Below are 21,889 nucleotides of genomic sequence, written 5' to 3'. Positions count from 1 at the left end.
TCATTGAGTGCTACCTGCATGTTCTCCATAAGGTACTCTTCCCTGCATCAGTCCCTGCTCCTCTTTACTGCACTGCTAAATTAGGGGGATTTCGGGAATAAACTAAAACGGTTTCGAGCCTCACCAGTCGAATTACAAGGGCATTGGGAGCCCGGTACTGTTGTCTGACATACTCGGCTCCTTCTCAAATGCTTTCATGTCGAGGGCCCCCAGGCAACCAGAACCTAATCGATAAGATGTTGTCCCAGAGATTTTTATTAGTGGTGAATTAGTGTTGAATTGTGTGCCTGTCAATGATGTAGGTGTAGAGATAGTAATGGTGGGAGAGAAACATGATTATAGCAATCATTCTAATAGGTCTGTAACTGGGATCAAGTCAGTCAAATGGGAATTAAAATATTTTACCCAAAATAATTCGACCCAAACCACCACTGTGATGCACAAATATCTGGCTGGTGCAAAATAGTCTATTAGAATGATATGTTATGGTTATAAAGCATTTAGATTTTGAACCTGTCACTGAGTTATTGCAAGCATTTAATTGGCAAGAAATATTTTACCCATGTTTCTTTCCTCTCCTGTTGCTGGGCACGTTGCCAGTCTAAATTGCCCAAATACTTGCAGTGTATCAAACTTGACTGAGTGATGGCTCACTTTTATTACATGGCCCATTTGGTGTAAGCCATAAAGCTTTTATCCACATCTGTCCCATCGCAGAGCACAAGTTGGATAAAAGAGTGCTCTGCAGCCCAGTTGAAGGCAGCATTCACTGCTTTGACAGTCTGCTGTACAATCAGTAAAAGCAAATGAAAGTAATGTGTAGCCCTAAAAAAAATGCCTTAGCTTTGTTCCCATTATATCAATTAGAAGTTTGATTTGATATCAAAAAGTAAAAGTAAAAAGTAAAAATGCAAATCTGTTGATACTATCATAATTTAAAAGGAAATGCCGCTCATTTTAAGAATTCATATTATCCCTTTGATGTACAGCAGCCCCAGCAGCGTCTTATTATTTCACTAACAGGGCTGCTTTCATAAGCTGGAGACAACTAACCAAGTCTGATTGGTGATGCCCACTGTACAGCCCCGTAACTGCTAATTTGATAATTGCTAGTGATTTCACAGCAGGTTTCATGAACAGAGAATGATTTATTACAAGTGTCAGTTACAAACCAGAAGATGTGCCCCAATCTACAAAAAAAATCTGGTTCTCTATCTTTTCAATTTTAATGTCTCGGGAGCCGTACATCATTGTCACATAACAGAGAGGAGATGGAACAAATCTTGTCCTTTTTTTGGCTATGGGGAATGTTCATAAGTGTTAATTAATACAGACAAAGCTGGCCTAGGGCAGAGATGTACAATATTTCTCAAATGAACCCTGTGTGATATTGCTCTGATTTGTCCCATTCCTTTAAAATGGGCACAATATGCTGATGTTCATATCAGGTAATGTGCTGCACACCTGTGAGGAGAGAGGATGAGCTGCCTTTATTTGTGTTTATGTCCCTGCCAGTGTAAACAAAATGTTGCAGGGAGAGAGAAAAGCCAATGCACCAAATCTATGTTTAATTTGTTTCTCACATTAAGGAGGAAGAAATTGTCCCCCGTCTTAATAGATAGGTCCATCAGATTGAAAGAAAGCTGTTTAGCGGCAGTCTTTCACAATGCTCGAGGCAGTACTCGTCAATAAATTTGATTAGGTTAACAAGCTTGTTTTTGCTTTGTTCATTGATGAGCCAGTGAGGACCTGATGTCGAGCATATAATGCTAACTGCTGTCCTGGAGTAGAAGGACTAAGACGGGATGCATCTTGGATGACAACATAGTTAATTGGAAGAAGCACAACACAGTTTGCTCTCTGTAGTTCTCCATGGGTGAGCTTACATTTGATAACCTAATTGACATATAGTATGCACATGTGGTTATGGATGAATGTGTATTATCCTGTGAAGCACGCACACTGGTCAGAAGCTCTAGTGCCTGCATGGATAAAATATGTATCTTTGCATCAAGCAGTCCAATATTACTGGAATGTCTAACAGATCCAGGATCAAGGAATCAATAAGAAAAATGTGGAATCAACTGGATTTCATGCATGGCTTCCATTACATATGTTTTGTGATTTAGCAGTTCTTAATACTTTAAAGATTTACATATACAGATTTCTTATAAGGCTGAATTACATTCCCCCATCCTCCATTTTTATTCAATGTCTGGTTGAAAACAAAAGTGGATCACCGCAAATCAAAGTGTAAAAAAGAAGTGTCAAAAGGATCCTTTTCCTCTGATATTTAACTCAAATGGTCTTTTGCTGCCTATACGCCTTCCTTGAGTCTGTCAATTAACCTGAAATTACTCTGCTTTGGGGGGGGGGGGGGGGGGGGTTTGTTGTGGGACATTTTCATTACGTAGCTGACAGTGTTGCTTAGATTTAAGACACCAAAAAGAGACAACATTCCCAATTCATGATGTGAGATACAGTTTTTGAAATATATTAAACGCTGAGACATCACAATCAAGTCAGATATTTCTTTCCCAGCGTGGTCCTTTTAATCTCTCTTCAATGCATATTAAAGATTTGTCTTCCCTTGCTGTTCACTTTGTTTGCTTTTCACATAAGAAAAGGGGTGCTTAACACCTTTTATCTTTGAGATGCTTTCGCAGCATCACTCCAACATCACAGCAGAAGGATTTTTACAGCTTCCTCCCATCGCCTCCTCCACTGATACACAGAGATCAGTATTCAGTGATTTGTTTATGTCAAAGCATAAATTTGTTCTTTTAAGACAGCAATTTGTCTCAAAAGGTTATTAGCATCGGAGTGTTACAGTGGATGTGGCATACTGATATTAAGCTTATATAACAGGATGTATTTAGATCCCCATGATACAGGAAGAAGACAATGCTTTTATCAAAAGTTAGTCAGTCATCCAGATATGTAGGACTATTTTCACATAGTTCTGATATTTTCTCATCTCATCTTTCAGATTTGTGTGCACTGCAATGAAAAGCGGAAGTGGGGGCGGTCCATACCTGGCTGAGGTGTCTTTGGATTTGTCGGAGCCACAGGCGCAGTGAGTGATGTCTGTTTGACAGGGTCAGTGCAGAGGGACTGAGCGGACACTACAGTGTGCATTTGCGCAGTGCAAGGGCACTGTCTTGCCCAGACCATGTGGCTGGCTACCTTTAGAGACCATCTGTTGCCTGCACACCTGCTACATCAGCAAGGGACTGTAACCATCACCCACTGTGCTCTTCTTTGGTGGATATTATGTTCCTGCTGGTCATTCACCAAGGCAACCAGCCAGAAATTCTACCCGACAGTGACCACCCAGTTTGGGAAACTGCGAGGCCTCAGGGTTCCCGTGCCCAGCGAGGTGCTCAGGCCCGTTGACCAGTATCTGGGGGTCCCCTATGCTGCTCCACCTGTGGGTGAGAAGCGCTTCATGCCCCCCGAGCAGCCCTCCTCTTGGTCAGGTATCAAGAATGCTACCCACTTCATGCCTGTGTGCCCTCAGAACATCCACAACACCGTGCCCGAGATCATGATGCCCATATGGTTCACCTATAACCTGGACACAGTAGCCACATACATTCAGGATCAGAGCGAGGACTGTTTATATCTAAACATCTACGCTCCGACAGAGGAGGGTGAGTTGGTGTGGTAAAATGGGCAGCAATGACTTTCCACGATCCACTGATCACCGTTACTGTGGCCCCGATGTCGTGCTGTTGTCGTCATAAAGCATGTGTGTGACCACTGCTCATGTCATTGCTGCCACCAAGGGCTGATTTACCATCCAAAGCAATGTCACCATTGTTTCACCTGTTGCACTCATGTTCCATCTGAAATAACAACCATGTTTCCTTTAATAAGCAGAAATTTATTCATATTTTGGCAGTCGTGGCAACTGGAGATGTTGTGTATATAATGTGTATAGACACACGTAGAGAGACATGTACCGGGCTTGTTTTCCCACTAATAGACATCGAGGGGAAATATTGCTGAGGTAAGGCGTTGTTCAAGTATTGGTCCACCTAAACTAAGCAATAATTTTCAGCTTCTGAAATGATGAGCCCAGCATATTTGGCTGTCACCACTGAGCATCAAAGGTAATCGTGAAGAATTACTCAGGAGATCTAGTACAGCCAGCAGTGCTAGCTTTCCATGTTTGTTAAAAAATTACAATTTCTTTTTATTTTACTGAATCTCTGCTTTATTCAGAGAGTGTGTCTGCAGGGGGCCAATTACTGCAGTGCAGGAGTCAACTCCTGTCTATTGCTCGCTGAATCCTTCCTATTTTTGTATAATAGAGCTGTGAAATGAACCAGCATGGGAACATTTTGTGTGTCTGCTGTGAATCTGAAGATTAGCAGAACAAGCTAACACCATAGCAATGCTGCGTCTTCTCTAAATCTAGTGTTGACAAACACGTTTTCTCTAATTCAATTTACTTCAATACACTCCGTGAATTTAGTGTATTTCCTCCCTCACAAGCGATGAGCATAATACAAAACATTCAGCATTCAAAGTTGAACCGTGCTCAGCTTTTGTATGGAACACGGCACTCTTTGACTGACTTTTCTATGGTAGCGTAGCAACAACAGATACACAGCCTGCTTGAGAGGTAGCTGTCCAAAATGGTGCAGCCCACGTTTTATAAAGCTCCTGGTCTGAGTGCTGCCTAAAGGCCTCCTCACCCCGCACATGAGCAGGTTAATTAAATTTTACATTTGCATTCACATTTCAAAGAAAATAACATAACCCATCGGTTCTATACATTTTTATTTCTTCAGACTTTGTCATTGTTTATTCAAAATGCACCTTAGGCATTCTGTGACTTTGAATTTGTTTCACTGATGTGAAACCTCTGCTTTGTTTGCCCTTTTTGCTTATCTCCAGTTTAATATCTATTTTTGTGGCCTGATGCCCCACTCAAGTCAGAGTTTATTAATTATTCATCAATAAACCATAGAACTCCTATCTTCAGAGACTATCCTGCAGTGGTTTACCTGAACAATCTGCACGGCAGTTTGTGTGAAAATATAATTGTCCAGAGAGATAAAATGAACCAAGAAAGATGTATTACTCCAGTCAAAGCCGAGGCAGCTGGGTCAATATAATGATACAGATGATAAACCATTCAAAGGTAACAGTGTGTGTGTGTGTGTGTACATGTGCGTGTGTGCGTGTGCACATACACACACTGTGCCATTTCCTACAAATGTCTAACAAGGAACAAGAATTTGTTTACTTGATAAAAACAGAATTACAAACACGTATTAATTTGTACTCTAACTCGTAACGTAATTGTGTCATACATCTTTAAAGACTTGTCAGCTACATTTTGTCTGGAAGCAATTACAAGGAAAAGTGCAACATACTGTATGTAAATGGGCTAACCTTCTTTTTGCCTGTAATTTACGGATCTTTTTTTTTCTCCTGATTATGCCAGTTTGATTGGACCGTATATTAAATAAGAGGCACAGTCAACCATGCTATTTTGAATTCTGTACTTTTTTTTCCTCATGTGAATCCCAGGGAGCCAACACAAGAAAAAGGGGGCGGCTTTCTCACATGCTGAGACTCATATATCTGAAGGTATTTTTAAGAGTTCAAAGTCTTGATGCATGGATTCTTTTAGCTTGAGTTTGGTGGATGAAGATCTTACAATTCTTTTTTTTTTTACTTCCAGAGGAGCCGTGGGGGGTTCTTTTATTTTGAGTGGAATAGGAAAATGCTCTTATCTGATTTATGATTACATAAGTTTGCCTTTGCTGCACCTCATGTCTTGAATTGAGCACTGTTGTAATCCTCCCAGTAAGGGCTACATCTCTGCTGCCATGCACATTGATCTACAGATTGCATTATCTACTACTACTGTCTTATAGTCCCCTTTTAACGACAGTTGTTAGTCAGTATAACTAATTGGTCTCCAAACATGAAACATAGATTTTCTCTTTCTGTCGAAAAAATGACGTTTCTATTTTAGCTTTGTACTAGCAGATAACGAGAGCTCGCACAAGTATGCTTAGTTGAGCTCTTACATGCGCTGTAAAAACCTTTTATTCACACACCTCTTGTCAGAGTGTATTTACCATGCATTTTCTGAATGTCATTACAGCTTCCAAACCACAGGCCTACCACTGCTTCTAAGCACCTTTTCTAAGCAGTCTTTACCCATACCTCATACTGAGCTCACACTGACTCATACTGTTGATATAAAGTTTTAGTAACAGTGCTCCATTAATTCCCCATTTCATTACTGTTGCCTCTGCAGTTGTTTGCTCAGTGTGTGTGTGTGTGTGTGTGTGTGTGTGTGTGTTGACGTTGCAGATATAAGGGACTCTGAAGCTCGTCCTGTGATGGTCTATATCCATGGAGGTTCCTATATGGAGGGCACTGGGAACATGATGGACGGCAGCGTGCTGGCCAGTTATGGGAACGTTGTTGTCGTCACACTCAACTACAGGATTGGAATATTAGGTGATGACAATGCCTCTGTGTGGTAACATTTAACGATGTTTCAAATGGGGCATTTAGCACTGTTTAATCTGAGAGAATGGACTGTAATCATGGTCATCAATTTCCACTTGTGTTGCTGTTACTATCCTATACAAAGAAGCAGAGACATGCAGTGAAAAATCTAAAACAGTATGAGAAAATATAGGTAACTGAGATCTTGGCTTGGCGTAGCTTGATTTGCATACAAATGTCCTCAAGAGGAAAAGTGATGTCAATACTTGCCCTGTCCTTGTTGCACACAAGCTGTTTTAGACGCATTCTGAAAACACAATTTATCTTTACCTTTAGATTGATTTATCTAATCTGTACAACATTATCAGCCTTGGCCATTCTTGAAAGAAAAAATAATTTAAATACAGTATGGAGGGACGCAGCATTCATAAGCACTCACAAGGTCAAGAGTTTTTTGTTTCCTTGTGTTTAACATTCAAAACAGTACATTGTTTAGATGAGACCAGACAAGGGAATAAGTAATAGGGTCAATTGTAAGAGCACCAGTGACCTCTATGTGGTTTTATGAAATTCATGTAAAGGAATAGACCCAAGTAAAAGATTTATTTATTTATTTATGCACACTGAATTTTATGGAGTCACATGCGAGGAGAGGATTCAGATTTGATGAGCAGAGCCCTGATCACTTCCTGAGGGGCAGCGTTGCTTAGAGACTATTAGGAGGAGTTGACTAAAGCAGTCAAGACACTGTGGGAGAGAGCGATGGCATATTTGCACCTAAGGGGAAGCGGCGTCAGTTCATGCTGACGCCCTGCTGGGCTACAACTTTAGATCAAAGCTGTGACATATACACTGAAGATCTCCTCTTCAGCTCTGTTGTCTCTCTGTATACTGCAGGCTTCCTCAGTACCGGGGACCAGGCAGCAAAAGGAAACTACGGACTCCTGGATCAGATTCAAGCTCTCCGTTGGATCAGTAAGAACATCGGTTACTTTGGAGGAGACCCAGGTCGCATCACAGTGTTTGGATCTGGAATCGGTGCTTCCTGTGTCAGTCTGCTAACTCTGTCCCACCACTCAGAGGGTGAGAATCAGTTGCCTCTGATTTTGATAAATACAGATTTATTATCAGCTAGAGCTGAAGTAGTAATTAATGCAATAACTTAAAAGCAATGTCAAAATCCACAAACTTGAGACGTCTCAATCATATTCATTTCTTATCTTGAAGACGTCCATGTTACTTTTTGAACAATCATTTTTAATCATTTTGGAATTGTGTTCTTTGTTTCAAATGCAGCTCTAAATGGTCTGTCAGGGAGATGATAAAGTGTTATGATATGGGAGTAGGGTAAAGGGGTATTCGTTAAGTAAGTGATTGCCTTTGTTCCACTCTTCTCAGTATAATCAGCCTAAAAGCTTTGCCTCTTAAAATGTGAAGCTCTTAAAGAAGCCTACTGGCATTATAAAGTTTTCACCACGCCATCACGTTCACCTGTGTCCATCAGTTTTTACCATTCCAACTGACTAATATTTCTATCAGCGTCAGATTTGTTTGCCGTCTTTTACCTAGTTTCAAAGTGTTGTCCAAAAAATATAAAAAACACCATTCATTTTTTCATAGGTCTTCTGTGATTGGAAATCCTTGAGTGAAGACACTGTTTAACAAAGACATGGTTGGTGTGAGGATGAAGCAGGGCCAGAGAAAATGTCCAAATTCTTCAAATATTTACTGTAAAAATTCAATGTATTTTTTCCACAAATGTCATATTCTAGTCCAGCTTCCACTACAAATGTATACTATCAACTGTCATATTATTTGTGAAATTACAATATAATTCAATAGGAATTCAATTAAAATACCTGTGTATACATTACCCACAGGAAAGTAGTATCTGATATCCAATGAAAAAAAAAATGCTTTAATGTCACCTATACTTCTTTTCAGTGGATATCATGCCTTTTGGTAAACACAAAGCTCCTTGCAAGAATCAAAGGTAGCGTATTTCAATATGGGAGGCCCACAGGGAATTGAACCTCTTATCTTTGCCGTATTATTGCCCTGGTCCTCCCATTGATGCTGGACAGAATCACAAGAAGGGCAGAAATTGTGTGTTTTCGTCGATGCCAGGGAGGCTGCGGCAACTGTCCTTTGTATTTGATGCCCTCGCTCGGCTGCAGCGAATGCACAAAGACCTCCGGCTGTCTTTGAAGTAGACTAGCTAGCTGCTGCCCTAAAAAAAAAAATGAAATAAATGACAGCAAAGGAGGGAGAAAGTGACACTGCTCCTGCACTCTTTCTCCAGCGACTGCTGTGCCTTAACCTCAGCACAGTCTTTTTTGAGTTGATACATATCACTTGTCATTTTTAGGTGGTAGATGCAAAATCCCAAGAGACAGAGGTGACGCACTGCATATAAACAATTCAACAGAGCAGCGTGTTTACTGTATCAACATTGAAGTATCAGGGTTACTGCACATTCAGCTCCCCTGCACAGACCCACCACCGCACAGTTGGCATCAGCAGTCTATATGTAAGCGATGCAGCTTGTTAGACACACAGCATTAACGATCCTACAATTACAGTACGTCTGTCATTTGATATGTATTCACTGTCATCTGCATATAGTAACGACACCAAATAAGGGGAACATCAGAGAAAGTCAAGTATTTTTTATTTTTTTTTATCATTATAATTACAATAGAATGGGCCAGCATCCTATTAGCAGTTCATTTCTTCTACCAGCTGCTTTACAGTGCAGCTTATCATCAGTAAGGCTCAACTATCTGGCCCTTCCACTCTTTGTAATGCTTTATCTCCCTAGCTAGTGTATGCAGGCTTGTTTTCTTTTGTCTACCTATAATTTGTGTGGCAACAAACCTTTGATTTAATTGTGAATAGCAATTAGTGCAAAGTGAATCATGTATTTGCTTGGGGCAGTTAAGAATGCTGAAGAAATAATACTGATAATTAATTTGGTGGTCCAAAGTACTAACCACTGTTCTCTGGGCTTCTCTGTCTTTTTGCCCTGAATTTTGTGTCCCAAGGTTTGTTCCACAGAGCCATCATCCAAAGCGGTTCAGCCCTGTCCAGCTGGGCTGTCAACTACCAACCAGTCAAGTACACTCGCATGCTGGCTGAGAGGGTGGGCTGCAACGTGCTGGACACCGTGGACATGGTCTCCTGCCTGCAGAAGAAGAGTGCCAAGGAGCTGGTGGAGCAAGACATCCAACCCGCCCGATACCGCGTGGCATTCGGCCCCGTCATTGACGGAGACGTCATCCCGGACGACCCGGAGATCCTGATGGAGCAGGGCGAGTTCCTTAACTATGATATAATGCTGGGTGTCAATCAGGGAGAGGGACTGCGCTTCGTGGAGAACGTGATGGACCTGGAGGACGGCGTGTCCGGCAGCGACTTTGACTTTGCTGTGTCAGACTTTGTGGACAGTTTGTATGGCTACCCAGAAGGGAAGGACACACTGAGGGAGACAATTAAATTCATGTACACTGACTGGGCTGACAAGGACAACCCGGAGACCAGGAGGAAGACCCTGGTGGCTCTCTTCACCGACCATCAATGGGTGGAACCCTCAGTGGTGACGGCTGACCTGCACGCCCGCTACGGCTCGCCTACGTACTTCTACGCCTTCTACCACCACTGCCAGAGCCTCATGAAACCAGTGTGGTCAGACTCAGCGCACGGAGACGAGGTGCCTTATGTGTTTGGCATCCCTATGGTGGGCCCGACGGACCTGTTCCCCTGTAACTTCTCCAGGAACGACATCATGCTCAGCGCCGTGGTTATGACATATTGGACCAACTTCGCAAAGAGTGGGTGAGTAATACAGATGTTAACACGAATGTGGCTTATTTACATACAGCTGCATTAGAATCTCATTCAGAATCCCCTTTTACACTCCTTTCTTGCCCTATGGTGTAACATAACATAATTTGCGCAGACCTTTGCTTGTGTTGAGATGTTCAACCTCTAACTTCTGCTACATTTACCCTTCCTGTATCACCCTGATTAAAGGACTGTAGGATTCAGCCTTAAGTAGTGCCTCCTAATTAAGTGCAGCCTGAACTCCCACTGCCATGTCTGCCAGCCTTATCTCCTTTTCTCCTTTGTTAGTTCACAAGAACTCCCACATGGAAAGTGGTGCTTCAGTTTTTATCAACTAATATGAATTCCTTAACATTAAAAGTCTATAAATTAGCCTTTTCATGAATGCACAGACACTTTGTAAGTTAGCTCTGCTTCCCCTTTCTCGAATTGATTTGACCTGAAGAAGAGTTTCATTTTACTCATAAAATTTGTACTCACTAGATATTTCAGTATGTACGGTACTCGCAAAATGATGCTTACCTGTGTAATCACATAAAATGGTGAAACTGTAGAATGTAAACTGCCTATGCAATCTAATGAAAGCTGTGTCTTTTTAGAAACCATGTTGTCTCTTTTTTTAAAGAGCCAGTTCAGACTTCTGTATAACCTCTCCCTACACACATAACAAAGTTTCATCACTTTGGGCAGACTTCCTAAAGGTGATGGATCTTAACATCCATCCAAACACAGTTTAATTCACATAAATGTTTAAAACACGGTTTCACAAAAAGGTTATGTTGTAGAGAACAGTTGAAGAGGCAGTTAAGATGTACTCCATAAACCTCAGCCAACTTTACTGTGAGTTGGGATTTCGAGTCAGGGTGGCACAAACAATCAGTACAGAAATGTTGTCCACAACATTGATACCCTGGTACCAAATATCAGTGTCTTTATTGAAGGTACTGTACAGATTTGAGTATGAAACCCTTGAGTTGCTGTTGGGTTGTACAGACAGACAAAAAAATATCTATCTATGTATCTATCTTCTATGTATATTAACCTGATATCATACTAACACTGACTCAGCACTGGAAAAACAAGCCATTGACAGTGCAACAGAGTGAAGCTCTGCAGCTCTTTCAGCTTCTTTTACATTTTGCCACACAGAGGCAAATATTTGCTGTGTGTTTTTGAGACACCTAAGTGAGGTGCACTGTAGTGGTAGACTCCATGGCTGCCCTGCTGGAGTCTTGCTGCATATTTATTGCACATCTGCAATGAGTCTTTGTGGATGGTGACTCTATCAGTAGGCACATGTCACAGTAGGCTGCTGTTTGAGTGTGTAGGAATGAGGGAATGCTGAGCCCTTGAGGAGAAATGGTGATATTACATTGTGTTGACCTCCTTTTTTGCCCTACTGTTGATGAAGTTTTTCTTCTTTTTGTGTTTTACAATTCAGCAAACAGGCCTTCTGTTGCCATTTGCATTTGGAATGGAAGCATTGCATTTCTATTACCTAGGGCTGGACAATGGGTTGAAATCGTTATTACAATTTGAATGAGGATATACATTGTGTTATGGCAAATGTAAGCAAAATCACAAATGAAATAATCAAACTAATGTTCAATGAAATAACTGTTCCACTGTGTATAAAACAAAATCAACAACAATGTGTTTAGTTTTGAATTACAAATTGTTCTGAATCATTCATTTGGACAATAATGTTTCCAGATCATTATCTTGATAAGATCATGATGATATTCTAAAAGTGGAATTGAATTTAGCTTTCTTCTATGATGTGTCTGTAGGGATCCTAACAAGCCAGTGCCACAGGACACCAAGTTCATCCACACCAAGGCCAACCGCTTCGAGGAGGTGGCCTGGTCCAAGTACGACCCCTACGACCAGCTGTACTTGCACATTGGCCTGAAGCCTCGTATCCGTGATCACTACCGCGCCACCAAGGTGGCCTTCTGGAAACACCTGGTGCCCCATCTCTACAACCTCCACGACATGTTCCATTACTCCTCCACCACCACCAAGGTCACCCCGCTGGATCCCACCCAGTCCAACGGTAAGAGGTCCGGCATCACCGGCCGGCCCCCTCTATCCACTGCCCACAACGACGGCGAAGGGGGGAGGGAGATGGGTCCTCTGATCATGCCCAACCCGAGAGATTACTCCACAGAGCTCAGCGTCACCATTGCTGTAGGGGCATCACTGCTGTTCCTCAACGTCCTGGCCTTTGCCGCTCTGTACTACCGCAAGGACAAACGCAGTCGGCAGGACACGTCCCAGCAGCCCAGTCCCCAGCGTGACAGCAAAGGCAACAACGCAAGCCACACCACCACCATAGACGAGACCCTGTCGTCCCAGCAAAGGAACCAGTGTGAGGCGCTTCACAATCCTCTTCACGTCTCGCCCAGCTTGGACTACTCACTCAGCCAGCGCCGCTCCCCTGACGACATCCCTCTGATGACCCCCAACAACATCACCATGATCCCCAACTCCCTGATGGGCCTCTCCAACATGAGCCCATACAGCACCTTCCCTGCCGGTTACAGCTCTGCGGGCCTGCCCAGCACCCACTCTACCACACGGGTATAGCCTGGCAGGAGACGAGACGAGATGGAGAGGGGGAGCTGTGATGTACGTAAGACATGGAAATGTAAAGCTGTATTTAGGATGTGTAGGTAAAATAGGATTGAATATGTTTGTTCTGTCTTTTCCAAAGGTGTACAACCGCCAACATCCTGCCTTTGCTCTCTCATAATAGGAAGTCTAACTGCAGAGTCATTTTATAATAATCATTTTCAAAGGCAGTCAAAAAGAATAAGTGCATTTCATTTTCCACTTTGGCTTTTTTGGAACTTTACCTAGCAAGAACTTAGTATAATGTTTATACAGTTGGATTTGTATGGGAAGCTTTTTCTTACTCTGTGATATCTATTTTGATCTCGTGGGACAAAGTGACATTCAACTCATGGTGGACAGAGATGAGATCTGGGAAGAGCTGAAAAGCAGCAGTATTATTATTATTATTATTATTATCAAGCTATTTTATACATATTTCTCATGGTACATTGCTTATTATGAAAATGTATTTTTACTGTATTTACTTTAAAAGGCCTTGTAACTCGCTCACATAAGGAACTACTGTGGAATCATAACAACGATGGATTGAAATTTTACTGGTCACACACGTGGTAAAAATGTATCCAAAATATTTCTATCTGGTAGTGCAAAATATAGCACCCGCGTGTGTGTGTGTGTGTGTGTGTGTGTGTGACTGGATGGGTGTGTGTGTGCTAAGAAGTGCGCTACAAAACTGTAAATTAGGCATTGTTTAAAAATTAACCATTCAGTTTTGCATATGTAGTGTTGTGTAATCTATTGTAGACTATTTGAGTATCCTTGCTATATTTTAGTTTCACGTGTCTATAATTTTGCTTAATACACTGTAGGAATATAACTTCTGCTTCACTATAAAAAGATAATTGCTTAAAATGTGTTTTCCTACTCCAACCAACTCATGGTTCTTTTGGCTTGGCTTCTTTGTACAGAATAAACTTAGACCTACATTTTATTTGTCGTTTGTTTATGAATACTGTAAGGTCTTCAGAGAGATAACTGTAATTACATTATAATTGTATGTATAACAACTTAATTATTCACATTTAAAAAGGAGTGTCATGAAACATGCAGATTATTGCTCCCTTCTCTTGGTGGTTTGGACCCTGTGCGTACCAAGATATATCCAGGGGTCACTCTTTACTGAATGGACATGATGGACATCAAGCTTTGAGATTTGATTTCTTTGAACCTATCATAATGTTGTTTAATCTAAATGAGACGACTATTAAAAGATTTTTGGAACTAACGACGAGTCTTTGAAGTTTGAGAAGTTGGGCTTTGATCACACGTTATATGGATAATGCAGGTATAATAAGTGACTGTCTCCTTAAAGGTCTGCAGAGTTTCAAGAGACCTCTGTAGCACCTCATCTCTGCTCAAGGCTACATTGGCCACTACCAGCACACCCGAATTTCTGACTGAAGTATTGCCGGTCAAGAGTCTGTCAAGTCAAGTCTGGCATTGTGGGTAATGTAATGTAGAAGAAGAATGCATGGAATAAAAAAAGACAATGTCTCTGGTTCTGTTGCATCAATTTTGATGTTTATTTTAACTAACACCAGTCTTGACAGTGTTACAGGAGTGCTAAATGCTAAATCGTCTTTTAATGTAATATATATAATCAGGTTGGGTTTATCAAACTATAAAATGGAGTCGGTTCAGGTTTAGCTAAAACAATAAAGACTGTTGTAAAAAAAAAGCTACTAAAACCAAAAAACAACTATGATTTACAAATTTACAAGTTCAAAGAACTTAGTCTTGTAAAGCAAGACTATGTAACTTTTGAAGACAGATGTTATACATTCTTCCTCTTATAAAATTGAATTAATGAGAAATAGCATGAACCCTTGTTCAATTCCATACCGTAAGGGTTTTACCACTACAGCCTTACTTTGTCTGGTACGATCAGTAGCTTATGTTAGCTACATTTTCAAAGTATAACGACATTACTCAGTCAGTTTGCTAACTCCATGACTTTTCACCACTTTTGCTACTGTTACATTACGTTTAACCATATATCATGACTGTATGTAATAGTCTCTTGTTGTCACAGAGACTGCTGTAAAGCAAAGGTAACATAGTCTCTTCAAGGCTATCAGAGAATGACTGAGTTTCTCGTCCACACTTGCTCATCACTTATAATTTGATGTTTAACTCCCTGCGACAACACCACAGTCCTCTTTTTCCATCTTCTCTAAATGTTCCACTTGAGCCTCTAACTGCTGTTGCTCTGCTCCTGCTGTCGTTTTCAGGGTTAATCTATAAAAATGTTGGAACATAGTGCCTGGTGGCAGCTTCCCTAGGCTTCAAACACACAGCCAGCGGAGTCTGAGATTATCAAGAAGGACAATCAAACACGCAAGCAAATAAACACCCTGTTGGAGAACAGCTCAGTCCTCCCTTTACTTCATCATGCGGTAAAACAAATAATTCAGGCACTCACCATGGGAGGTAAATGCCATTGAATTCACTTCTGACTGAGCCTGTGTTTTTGTCCTTCAAGTGCTTGTTTGTTTGCTTGATGCCTGTTTGTTCGTTTTGTCACAAGATAACGCACATTACCATAGCAGGGATAGGAGGTGGTGCAAATATTTTTACAGGGCCCCCTCCTCCCCTGTATCAACACATGCACATTACCACTTTCAGAGCGTAAATATTGGCAAGTGTATCTATCACACAGCAAGCAATTATAAAAATGACTGAAAGGTAGAGCACTGTGCTACATCACATATACATACTGCACACAGTCACATACAGTGCATTGACATATAGTATAGTCACTGCTGTCCATGGTGCTGATCATGATATACTGTAGGTGTCATTTTCAATCTGATTATGCAATACATATATTGATATATGCATCTGCAACATTTGCAGCTTACTTGAGAGCTGTGTGTTAGTTCAAAATCAGCTCATGCATTAACTAATGACTGTTAGGCGGTCTTATTAAGTGTTACCCAATAATTCATCATCTGAGTTGCTCACATCCCCGATCACCATCTGCATCAGCTTTTGTGGAATGTAGTTTATTCATAAAAGAATGACTTGCTCGCGTCGTGTCACCCAAAGCTAGCAAGCCTCTGTAACTTGTCCTCCTACCTAATCCCGTCCCTCGATCATCAACATTATTGCTAATTCACATCTCACAAGTAAAGCTGACAACCATTCTACACACTCACACACAGTACAGAGGTTAATTAATGCCTCTGATCTCTCTCTCTCTCTCTCTCTCTCTGTTTTGCATGGTTTTCTCAGAGATTTCAAAGGCATCATTCCTCTCCACTCTTCACTTTCAGCTTAACAAAGCTGATGTCATTAATCCTTTCTACATGACTTGATCTGTTAGTGCTCTGGGTTTTTAAGAGACAAAAGGCTACGACTCAAACCAAACAATTTACCAATCCACAAGGCTATTATTTTATGAACACGTCACCTTAAGAGGAGTGCACTCGTGTCCAACAACACATCAGTCCCTCAAATGTCCTGATTTTTGGGGGGACCAGATGATTCACGATTATCTGGCCCAGTTGGATAAATGGCAGTGTGTCTGGCAGCAAGTGATGGTACCTTACAAAGTGTAGTCTGTTACACATATTGATAGCATTTCATTTAAGTCTAATTCAATATAATGTGATAGGATGAAGTCATTATTAATGTCTTGTTTATGTCCAGTTTGTCATGGACTTAAAATGGCAAGCAAAAAAGTAGGATGAGGGGCTTCTCCAAAAAAAAAGATAGCATGGTGTTTTCTCCCGCTCCACACTGGGTCCTTTGTACTGAACCCAGCTTTTGACATCAACTGGGTCAAACATGAGGGAGGGAGGGAAGGAGGGCAGCAGCTGGACACGACCATCAATGTCACCCTTGTTAGTCAACTTCATCGATGTCAGTCACTGGCGTTTCGATTTATATCAGCCCTTTGTCCGTGCACACCTCTTATCTCTGTGTGTTTCTGAAGATGCTGCTCTGAGGACCCTCAGACCTGTTCATTGTGTCCTGCTGACATCTAGCATGTGTGCGTGCAGACAGACCGCAGATTCACGTGGACGATGAACAGATGAACTATTGAAAGTTAATGAAATGCACCCTACAAATAAATTTGCACAATAATTTAACAGCTCTGAGGTGAAAAGATGTAAAAAAATATCTGTAGAGTTGTGTTAGTTAATTTGCATCGAGCATATTAAGTTAAAAAACAGAAGAAAACCTAAATGAAAAATAAATTATAATAGACTACTATTAGACTGGCCAAAGTGTATAAACTGGTTTATTTTTATGGTTGATATACAGTATAAAGTGTGCATGCAAAAACATTCTCACTACATTAGACATTAGTATAATCAAAGGAAGCAGCAAGTATTCGTCAGAACAGCAAAAATACAGTTAGAATCACTAAATACCAAGAAAAAAAAGTCATATTAGAATTTGTGAGCCGCTCTCTGTCCCCATTCCTGAACCCATGGCTCTATAAATAATGACTGGCAGCTGAAATGGGACTTTGTGACTTTAAGATGTGACTCGGGGAGATGTGGTCTATCTATTGTTGATGAGACAAAAGCGCGACTCAGATTCATATAGGAGTGGCGGGGAATAACTTCTCATATCCTCATATCACAGTCACAAAGCCACCCAGCAAAACTTCAATAACCCCGGCACTTCTTTCTGGACATGGGTGAGTGCACAGAATTTTTAATAACTCTTATCATCCATTATTGATGTGATTTGAAAATGTGGATTTCAATATCTTACTAATGTTGCCTTTAATATGTCATTTCTGTCCTTAGACGTCATGTTGCACTCATGCACTGTGGGCAAGATTTGCTGCTTTTAATCCTGTGTTTTCATTTTGTCAAAAGTATTTTGAGATCCACACATGGATTGTTGATTCACCATGGATTCACACTTTGCACTTGTTCCTAATAGTTTAACACACAATGGTGATTTGAGAAGACTGAAAAGAAAGCAGCACATGGGCTCAGCCAGGATTACTTACTTTTCAATAATGAAAGGACTCCTCGTTACCTCCTCTAACCCCTTTTAACCGCAAATAAGAGTGGAATCAGTGCAGCTGACAGAGATGGGCAGTGACTCTCATCATGCCAAGGCCATGCCAGGTCACTCATGTGAAAGAGGTCAGATACTCCCACATGTGTCACGCGGATAAATGAGCAGATCTCCATGAGAACTGCAGACCCAAACAACTTTTGCTAACCATTTTTTTTTCTCACTTACAAACCTTGTGGGAGAATTTTCACACATTTTTTTAAACAGCTTTCTGGTCTTGATTGAATATCTGGATTCTAGTGTAAATGCATTGATGCCTTTTGCACTGAATTCAAATAGAGGCTCTGATGGCCTGTATCACTCTCTCACTGTAACCACTGTTTGCAGCAGGGCACAGCTGAAGCGTGGGCGTCTGCAGGCACTATCATTTATGGGACTCTAGCAGTCTTCCTGCTGTTACTATTTATACTTTAGTAGCAGTTTGTTTAACTCACAGACTCTGTTCCTTCCGACTAAAATCATATAATTTGTGAAATTACCAGAATGTTTTATCACACTGAATTTAGGCACCCAAAGATTTCATAATGTGTTGAGTAGGGTTGTAGTTGTTGTTGTTGTTGTGAAGATATTCAAATTGCCCCTCTCGTTCATTATGCTTCTACCCACTCTTTGAACACTTGAACCCAGCCCCCGCCAGCATTGACACTCAGTGTCATGGTACCAGTCTCAGCCAGCTGTGGACGGAGGATGGCCTGAGTAGTGACATTGCCAGTGGTGTTGAGACGGTCCTGGTGACCCCTCTGCCACCACATACTACTGTGTGTGTGTGTGTGTTGTGGCACTATGGTCTTTGTTTGCTTGACATCGCTGCCCTTTGTTCCCCCCGATCATGGCAAAGACAATGGATATTGTATCTGCAGCCACAAAGAGAAGCCCTTTCTCTTTAGTCCCCTGAGGCCAGTGTTTCACCACCATCTCTCACTCGTCCGGTGACGCCTGTGACCGCTGGAGAAAGAGGGCAGGACCAGAGTTTGTAGGGGCTCAGCTGTGAGGTGCTGGCACAGGCAGAGGAGCTTTCACATACGGATGAAATCTGTTCAGAGAGGCTTTATTTTACAGTAGCAATACCTTGCAGGCAGAACTGTACATCACTGGTTGGCATTGGGATCTTTCTTGTTGCGGAGTGCGGGATCAGAAGCAGCAAATGTTTCCGGTCAGGCAGCCTTGGCTTTGCAAAGCCTTAGGTGCTTTCCTCTATCCCATTTCTGCCAATGCATTTATTAACACTGTGGATATTTGCTACCTGCTTCAACAGCACAGCTTACACTGGAAGAAGTGCATGAGATTGTCGTGAAGTCAGTGTTGACTGCTTGTTTGGACGCTTTATTGGGAATCGCTGCTTGAACTCTTGTTTGTCACTGCTGTCTAATTTTTTATTTTTTTTCTGTTGCTGTCTTGCCTGTTGGTGGGGTTTTGGTGCATGCTCATGGATTTGCAGACAGAGCGAGGCCTTTTTCATAGCTCCCCTGCAGTAAAAGAGTTCCCAACCGTGGCGTAGATGTGCTGTGTGGTTTTATGTGCGGTGTGTGCCGCCTGTGTGCTGATATATTATGCCCCCTCAGGTTGTTATGATTGCTGTATCCGGTGCATTGGGGCAGTGCCCTACCCATCCCTGGTGGCCACCTTGCTGTGCTATGCTGGCATGGCAATGTTTTGTGGCTGTGGGCACGAAGCGTTGACCCAAACCGAAGTCCTGGTCGAGACTTACTTCGCCCGCAACGTTCAGGACTTTGTGGTCATGGCCTCCTTGTGAGTGAAGCTTCAATAAATTCTCTGAATTGTGATTTTTTTTTTTACCTTTCAAGAATGGTTTGATTTTACTGTTTGACCTGACTTCTCCATGTGACAATCGCAGCATCAAATACTTCCAGTACGTGATCTATGGCCTGGCGTCCTTTTTCTTCCTATATGGTATCCTGCTGCTGGCTGAGGGTTTCTACACCACGAGCGCTGTCAAGCAGACCTTTGGTGAATTCAGGAGCACCCAGTGTGGCCGCTGCCTCAGCCTGACGGTGAGAACAGGGAGGAGGGAGGGGCGGGAGAGGTAAAGAGGGAGGGGAAGTATGACGTCAGGTCATTGTCAAGGCGCTGAATGCTGGTTTGTTTGAGCTCCTAACCTCAATGAAATGTTCTTTGTTTATGTAATTTCTAAACAGAATCATGAATTATGGTTGATAGCTGATTTGATGACACCACATTTATCACAGTGAAACCTGAGCTCCTAAGCCACATTCCCGTGACCTTACATGCCGCACTTCTTATTTCACCAGTTTATCATAGTGACGTACATCTTGGCCTTCATCTGGCTGGCGGTGTTTGCCTTCTCTGCCATCCCAGTCTTCTTCTTATTCAACATGGAGCAAACCTGCCACAACATCAACATCCTGGCAGAGACAACCCCCAGCATTAATCAGCACGGCTGGATTTGCATGGACGCCAGGCAGTATGGTGCGTTGCTCTTATAATGACTGGCCGCATGTCCACCTGATGAGAATGTTAATGTGTCCGTGGAAGCAATGAATTAATCATTAGGGAGTGAATGCAAAAACTGGTGGTTAAATTAGTTATGAAATAATGAAGAAAACTACACCGTTATCATAATTTCTTCACAGCTGTGTCCCTGATATGCTGTGTTCAAGCAGGGACTTAAATGCGTCATAACTCATCATGATTCAGCATTGGTAAGAGATACTTACGTCATGTCTTCATTTAAGGCCTCCTCCCTTGGAATGCAATGCCAGGCAAGGCTTGTGGAATGACCTTGGCATCCATTTGCAAAACCAGCGAAGTGAGTAGATGGATCCAATGTTCCTCTTTACACAGCTCAGTCTGCATCCTCACTTTGAAATCAGTGTGCAGGAATCTGTGTAAAAATCTATTCTAAATTATTAATGGATGGGTGTGTAAGTCAGCTTTTTTTATATAATGACGTGACACACACATACAAGGGATTGGTTAAATTCTCTGACTGTATGTTACACTGACCTGTGTTTGATATGTCTTACAGTTCTACGTCACCTATGACTTGTACATAGCTGCATTTGCTGGTGCCGGGGTCACTCTCTTAGCACTGGTGAGCTATTGCTTTGGCAATTTGAATGTTTCTGATCAGATTCAATGTCTTAAGCTTCCTCTTGTAAATACTACCAGATGAATCACATTTAAAGGGCCAGTTCACCCACACACAAAAAGACACATTTAACTGCAGATAGTTTTGGTTATATGTGGTTGGCCAGGTTTTGAGATATTTGGCTCTGAGATTACTGCTGCCAGCTTAGTGCAATAGAAATTTAGTTGTTGAGATTTAGTTTGTGGTACTGAAAGCATAGAAAATGTACTTTAATTAAGCAGCAACATCTCTTTCCAGGCCTTCCTATGAACAGTTTTCAGTGGAATTACTTTCTACGAATGAAATAATTCCAACCAACGCTGTTCATAGCAAAGTATGTGGATTATCTGGAGTAACAGGGACACAAAACTGGTCAAATTCAGTTTTCAATGCTGCGCGCGCCACAAGCACAAATTCCAGTCACCTTGTTCATATTGGGCTGGCAGCAGAAATCTCAGACATGGATTTCTCAAACCCTGGACAACTGTTTGTAGTTTGTAATTTGGGTGAACTGACCCTTTAAAAAGACTTTTTCCTTTCTATTCTTCACACATCCGTCTCAATGTCTTCCTTTGCAGTTTCTGTATATGGTTGCCACCACCTACAACTACGCAGTGTTGCGGTTCCTGGGCAGGAAAGGTGTCCGCTAAGTGCAACAGTGCATCCCAGTCAACTCCATCCTCTGGCTATGAGATGGACAGTCAACACATGCAACACTAGATTCCCATTCATCCTCTGGGAAACAGCAAACTTCCACACCTGGATCACCTGCTATAG

At 41.8% G+C, this 21,889-nt stretch overlaps 2 protein-coding genes across 5 annotated transcripts; both read left to right on the top strand.

The window, feature by feature from the left end:
• The first annotated feature begins 41 nt into the window (after positions 1 to 41).
• Positions 42 to 12,912, top strand: LOC139294841 (neuroligin-3-like). Of its 4 annotated transcripts, none has more exons than XM_070916786.1 (6): positions 42 to 50; positions 3,299 to 3,653; positions 6,340 to 6,489; positions 7,378 to 7,563; positions 9,525 to 10,314; positions 12,114 to 12,912. In XM_070916786.1, the coding sequence occupies exons 2-6, from the start codon at positions 3,449 to 3,451 to the stop codon at positions 12,910 to 12,912; spliced, it is 2,130 nt and encodes a 709-aa protein (XP_070772887.1). In that variant the 5' UTR covers positions 42 to 50; positions 3,299 to 3,448. The 4 variants fall into 4 exon arrangements, with proteins under 4 accessions (XP_070772887.1, XP_070772884.1, XP_070772885.1 ...); XM_070916783.1 differs by lacking the exon at positions 42 to 50 and adding an exon at positions 5,545 to 5,604 and having other exon boundaries at positions 3,173 to 3,653; XM_070916784.1 differs by lacking the exon at positions 42 to 50 and having other exon boundaries at positions 3,173 to 3,653.
• A 6,235-nt stretch (positions 12,913 to 19,147) lies between these two features.
• plp1b (proteolipid protein 1b) lies at positions 19,148 to 21,762 on the top strand. The gene is made up of 7 exons (XM_070916869.1): positions 19,148 to 19,187; positions 19,566 to 19,752; positions 19,859 to 20,015; positions 20,274 to 20,451; positions 20,718 to 20,791; positions 21,011 to 21,076; positions 21,691 to 21,762. The coding sequence occupies exons 1-7, from the start codon at positions 19,148 to 19,150 to the stop codon at positions 21,760 to 21,762; spliced, it is 774 nt and encodes a 257-aa protein (XP_070772970.1).
• The last annotated feature ends 127 nt before the right edge of the window (positions 21,763 to 21,889 follow it).

Source organism: Enoplosus armatus, chromosome 13 (genome assembly GCF_043641665.1).
Source record: "Enoplosus armatus isolate fEnoArm2 chromosome 13, fEnoArm2.hap1, whole genome shotgun sequence".
Lineage (NCBI taxonomy): Eukaryota > Metazoa > Chordata > Actinopteri > Centrarchiformes > Enoplosidae > Enoplosus > Enoplosus armatus.
This window is presented reverse-complemented; position numbering and strand designations above follow the sequence as displayed.